This window comes from Camellia sinensis, chromosome 6 (genome assembly GCF_055761805.1).
Source record: "Camellia sinensis isolate YWXY chromosome 6, ASM5576180v1, whole genome shotgun sequence".
Taxonomy (NCBI): domain Eukaryota; kingdom Viridiplantae; phylum Streptophyta; class Magnoliopsida; order Ericales; family Theaceae; genus Camellia; species Camellia sinensis.
In genome coordinates, this window is record NC_138966.1 from 193,686,835 (window position 1) to 193,691,980 (window position 5,146).

At 38.6% G+C, this 5,146-nt stretch overlaps 1 protein-coding gene across 1 annotated transcript; it reads left to right on the plus strand.

The window, feature by feature from the left end:
• The first annotated feature begins 2,796 nt into the window (after window positions 1-2,796).
• On the plus strand, window positions 2,797-4,710 carry LOC145793942 (uncharacterized). The gene is made up of 5 exons (XM_082876855.1): window positions 2,797-2,847; window positions 3,264-3,293; window positions 3,999-4,088; window positions 4,184-4,270; window positions 4,371-4,710. The coding sequence occupies exons 1-5, from the start codon at window positions 2,797-2,799 to the stop codon at window positions 4,647-4,649; spliced, it is 537 nt and encodes a 178-aa protein (XP_082732981.1). The 3' UTR covers window positions 4,650-4,710.
• The last annotated feature ends 436 nt before the right edge of the window (window positions 4,711-5,146 follow it).

The window sequence follows — 5,146 nt, forward strand, 5'->3', positions numbered from 1 at the left end:
TGAGATGGCATGCAGAGGAACGAACTAATGACGATGTCTTTAGGCATCCTGCAGACTCCCTTGCATGGAAAGATTTTGATCGTCGGAATATTGACTTTAGTAATGATTGCCGAAGTGTAAGGCTTGGCTTAGCATCTGATGGTTTTAACCCATTCAGGACGATGAACATAGTTCATAGCACTTGGCCTGTTGTACTCATTCCATACAACTTGCCACCATGGATGTGCATGAAACAACCATTTCTAATTTTATCTGTGCTTATTGACGGCCCGAAAGGACCTGGTAACAAGATTGATGTGTATATGCAACCGTTAATTGAGGAGTTGAAAGAACTATGGAATGACGGTGTCTCCACATTTGATGCATCAACAAATCAAATGTTTCAAATGCATGCAGCTTTACTGTGGACAATTAGTGATTTTCCTGCATATGCAAACTTGTCAGGATGGAGTACTAAAGGCGAATATGCATGTCCTTGTTGCAATAGAGAAACTACATCGTGTTGGTTGAAGCATAGTAGGAAACAATCATACTTGGGTCATCGCAGATTTTTACCTAATGGCCATAAATTCCGAAAGGATAAAGTATCATTTGATGGTAGTCGGGAAGTCAGATTCAAACCCAAATTGTTGTCTGGAACTGAGATGCTGCTACAATTAGAATCTGAGGGTATTTTAACCCAATACAAGAGGGATGACCTTAAGGAGAGGCATAGGAGACAAGTAGAGAAAGAGAAAGTTGGACATCGCACCCATAGCTGGAAGAAAAAGAGTATCTTCTATGAACTGCCATATTGGGAGCATAATCTAATTAGACACAACCTTGATGTGATGCATATAGAGAAGAATGTTTGTGATAATGTGTTGTGGACAATATTAGGGGTTGCAGGAAAATCGAAGGATGGTGTTAATGTTCGGCGTGATTTACAAGAAATGAATATAAGAAAACCCCTACATTCGTAATTAAAAGGGTCGAATAAAGCTTATTTACCACCGGCACAATTCACGATGACCAAGGATGAGAAAGATTTGTTCTTGAAAGTATTGAAGGAAGTTAGAGTTCCCGACGGGTATTCATCCAATATATCGCGTCGTGTGCGCTTACATGATAGAAGTATTGGGGGTCTTAAGAGCCACAATAGTCATATTCTGATGCAACAACTAATTCCATTGGCCATTTGAAGATCGTTACCGAAGAATGTAATTGAACCTTTGATTGAATTGAGCAATTTCTTTAGACAATTGTGTTCCAAAGTCAATCATGCGACAAATTTGCAATATATTCAAGATCGTATCGCCGTAACACTTTGTCATCTAGAGAAAATATTTCCTCTTACTTTTTTTGATATAATGGAGCACTTGCCTATACATCTAGTTGACGAAGCATTATTGGGTGGAGCGATTCAATTTCGATGGATGTATCCAATTGAGAGGTATCTTCTTACTTTGAAGCAATATGTGCGTAATAGAGCTCGTCTAGAAGGTTCAATTGCTAAAGGATATCTTATGGAAGAATGCATGAATTTTTGTGCACAATATCTCAATGATGTGGAAACTAAATCTAATCGACCCACGAGGAACTACAGTGGTGATGATAATCTAGGTCGTGCTGTTGGTGAAATCACAAGCTTTTATCTTGATAACACTTCTTGGGTACAAACTCATCGGTATGTCTTATTCAATACAGCCGCGGTTCAACCATTCATAAAGTAAGTTATGTCACTCACTCAATATTTTATTATGTTCCATTGAATTTTGAACCAAATTTTGTTTTTTGATAAAAATTTAATTTACACAGCAAACACCTTGAAGAACTTAAGGTCAAAATGCCTCGTGTTGACGATCATCAGCTTCGGCGTGAACATTTTGAAACTTTTCACATTTGGTTCAAGGAACATGTATGTATTTAAATCTACAGATTCTATTTACCTAAGTCGAACTATATTTTAAATTTTACAATTTTTATTATTTAAAATAGGTTCAAACTTTGCAAAGGACTAGTGATGTCACATTTTCTGAAGAGATTACTGTATTGGCAAATGGTCCTCATAACCTGGCAAGGAGGTTCAACGGGTATATAATGAATGGGTTTCGGTATCGAGTAAAGGCCATGGATGACCGTCGAGCCACACAAAATTGTGGTGTAGCTTTGAAGGCAGATACTATAAGTTATGCTAGTCGGAAAGACAAGAATCCTCGTGTGGGGTCTGTGTACTATTATGGACAATTGACAGATATTGTTGAGATTCGATATTCCAATGAGAAGAAGCATGTGTTGTTTAAGTGTGATTGGATTGACAACATTCACGGGAAGATACAAGATGTCTTCAATTTCACGTTAGTCAACTTCAATCATTTGTTGTATCGAGATGATAGAATTACTAATGAACCTTTCATCTTGGCATCCCAAGCAGAGCAAGTTTGGTATGTTGCAGACCCGTTACAACCAGACTGGCAAGTGGCGGTGAAGATGTCTCAAAGAGGTTTATTTGATATGAGTTCGACTGATCCACAAATTGAGCCATATATGAGCCAACAATTGGAAGAAAATATAATGCTTTGTGATGAAGAAGTTGGTTGGGTGAGGGAAGCCGCAGAAGGGGAAACAGTTGATGTTCAAATAGGTTGATATTTAATCAACATCAGTAATTCACTTAAGGCCAAGGTTGTAGTTAATCATCAGTTTCTTAATTTACTTTGTCTTTGTAATTGTATTAGTTCAATTAATGTCATATTATAGTTGATGACAAACCATTATCTATGTTTCTAATTAATGTTATATTGCTTGCAGATTATTATGGGAAGGAAGAGGAAACCTGATCATCCCCAGCGCATGATGTCCGACGTGGTACGTAAGAGGACATCAGCGGCACCACCATCAGAGGAGGCATCACATCGACCACCATCAGAAGGGCCATTAGTGCCACCATTAGAGGAGGCATCACAGCGAGCACCATTAGTGGCACCACAGCAGCTATCATCTACTCAGCTATCACAGCGAGCACCATCAGAGGGGCCATTAGTGCCACCGCATCGACCCCCATCAGTGGCACCACACCAGCTATCAGCTACTCAGCCTCTAGGCTTACCATCAGTGCGTCCACCATCAGTGGCACCGCAGCAGCTATCAACCCGACTAGAGTCATCGGCTTTTGAGCCATCCGCAGGTATATAAATTTGCTTTGATTTGTATGAAAATTATTTAAATATATATTTATTTGTTCTCATTACATATAACTTGTTTATTTTCATTGTATTTTTCAGATCCTTCGACTTCTTCACAGCCTCACTCAGGTATAAGAAATTGATTTGTATTGACATTATTTAAATTTGCATTTGTTTATTATCATTGCATATTATTTATTCTTATTGTATCTCACAGGTCATGTTAGTTCTTCATCAACCTCGAGTAGGCGTGGTAGAGGATGTGCCAAGGGCATTAGGGAGTGGGGTACCGGTACCAAATTGGACATACAATTTGATGAAAATTACTGTCCAATAGGGGATAACATGTCTAAGTTAACTACTCAACTTGGCATTATTGTGCGAAATGGTAACATTATTCCTCTTACTTTTCTTGACTGGAACACTGTGCCTGATGATATTCTTGATGCTATCTGGAAGGATGTGAAAGTAAAAGTATATTTTTGTCCAAAAATTTAAATTCCAAAATTGTGTTATTATTATTTAAACCTTGAAATTGTGTTTTATAGGACAATTTGAATATATGTCCAGGGGAGTACAAGCCAATCTGCATGAAAAACTATAACAGCATATGGAAGGATCACAAGAATAAGATTAAGTGTAAGTATTTCAAGCCTAGAAGTGAAGATCCTAATCTGAAGGATGATGTTCCTTTGCACATTGTGCCAAGCCAGTGGGAAGAACTTGTGGAGTATTGGCGTACTTCCGATGCTGAGGTATACAAATAAGTTATATGTATGATATGTAAACATACAAATCTTATTTATATACTTACATTTGTTGAACCTATTATAGAAAATTGCAACTAGGAACGCTAAAAATCGGCGAGCTCGCGGCATAGCTCATACCACAGGGCGTACTACTTTCGCTCAGATACGGCATGAGGTTTATATTTTACTATTTTATTTTTGTATATAAATAAACATTGTATATTTACAAATTATTTGGATTCTAATTTTCATATTTCTAAAAAAATGTAGATAACCAATAAGGGGGAGTCTACTGATAAGATGAATGTTTGGCTTATGACACGTAGAGCAGATGACCCAGAGGTTATCCAGACCTTGGTAGTTTCCAAAGACCTTTGATTGTATTTAAAGTTTATTTTTTATTTTTTGTGTTAACTATCTTAATTTGGCATATACTTGTATCTCTTATTCAATACAGGATGAGTTTAATGGCCAACTCTCTATGCTACCTGAGGATTGTCGGACTTTGGAGGCTAGGAATGCCATTTTCCATGAGTTGATAGGTCATGACAATCATGGATATTGTCGCACATACGGGAGAACTGTGCCTCGGAGAGCAGTGTATAAAGATGGTGCAGGGCCATCACAGTCAGCACCCCAGCCATCGACTATTGTTCAGATCACCCAGCAGGTTCGTGCGAAGCTAAGGGATGAGTTGAAGGAGGAGATGAGAGCAGAGTTCTCTACACATTTATAGCAGCTGAGAGCTGAGATGATGGCCTTTGTGTCACAGGGGGCAAGTGTGGATCCTAACAGACAGGTTCGATATAAATTAAATTGTTTGATAGTTAAATTGTCACACAACATTATGTATAAAAGATTAACACATTATGCGTTGACTATCATAGGCTCCTGATGCATCGAGTGGCCACCGAGCATTTAGGGAATCTGCAGAAGACGAGAATCCATATACACCACCACCAGAAGATCAGGTATAAAATGTAACTTTACATTCTAAGCTAAAATGAATTCGAAGTGTTAACGTCCCAAAATCACCAAAAGGGGTCGGTTTAGCACGGAACTTCGCACACACGACCGCCTAGGCACGAGAGACTTGAGGGAGAAGACGGAACTCCAATCGGGTTTCCGGTTTGGGAGTTAGAGACGAATTTCACTCTAGGCAAACTGGTTCTTTAAGAAACTAGAATTCGAGGTGATAACATCTCAAAATCACCAAAAGGGGTCGGTTTAGCA

Coding starts and splice junctions, on each gene's coding strand:
- LOC145793942 (XM_082876855.1), top strand. CDS start 2,797: ATGGGAAGGAAGAGGAAACCTGATCATCCCCAGCGCATGATGTCCGAC. Junction 3,294..3,998: donor TTCTTCACAGCCTCACTCAG/GTATAAGAAATT, acceptor AACCTATTATAG/AAAATTGCAACTAGGAACGC. Junction 4,271..4,370: donor CAGAGGTTATCCAGACCTTG/GTAGTTTCCAAA, acceptor TATTCAATACAG/GATGAGTTTAATGGCCAACT.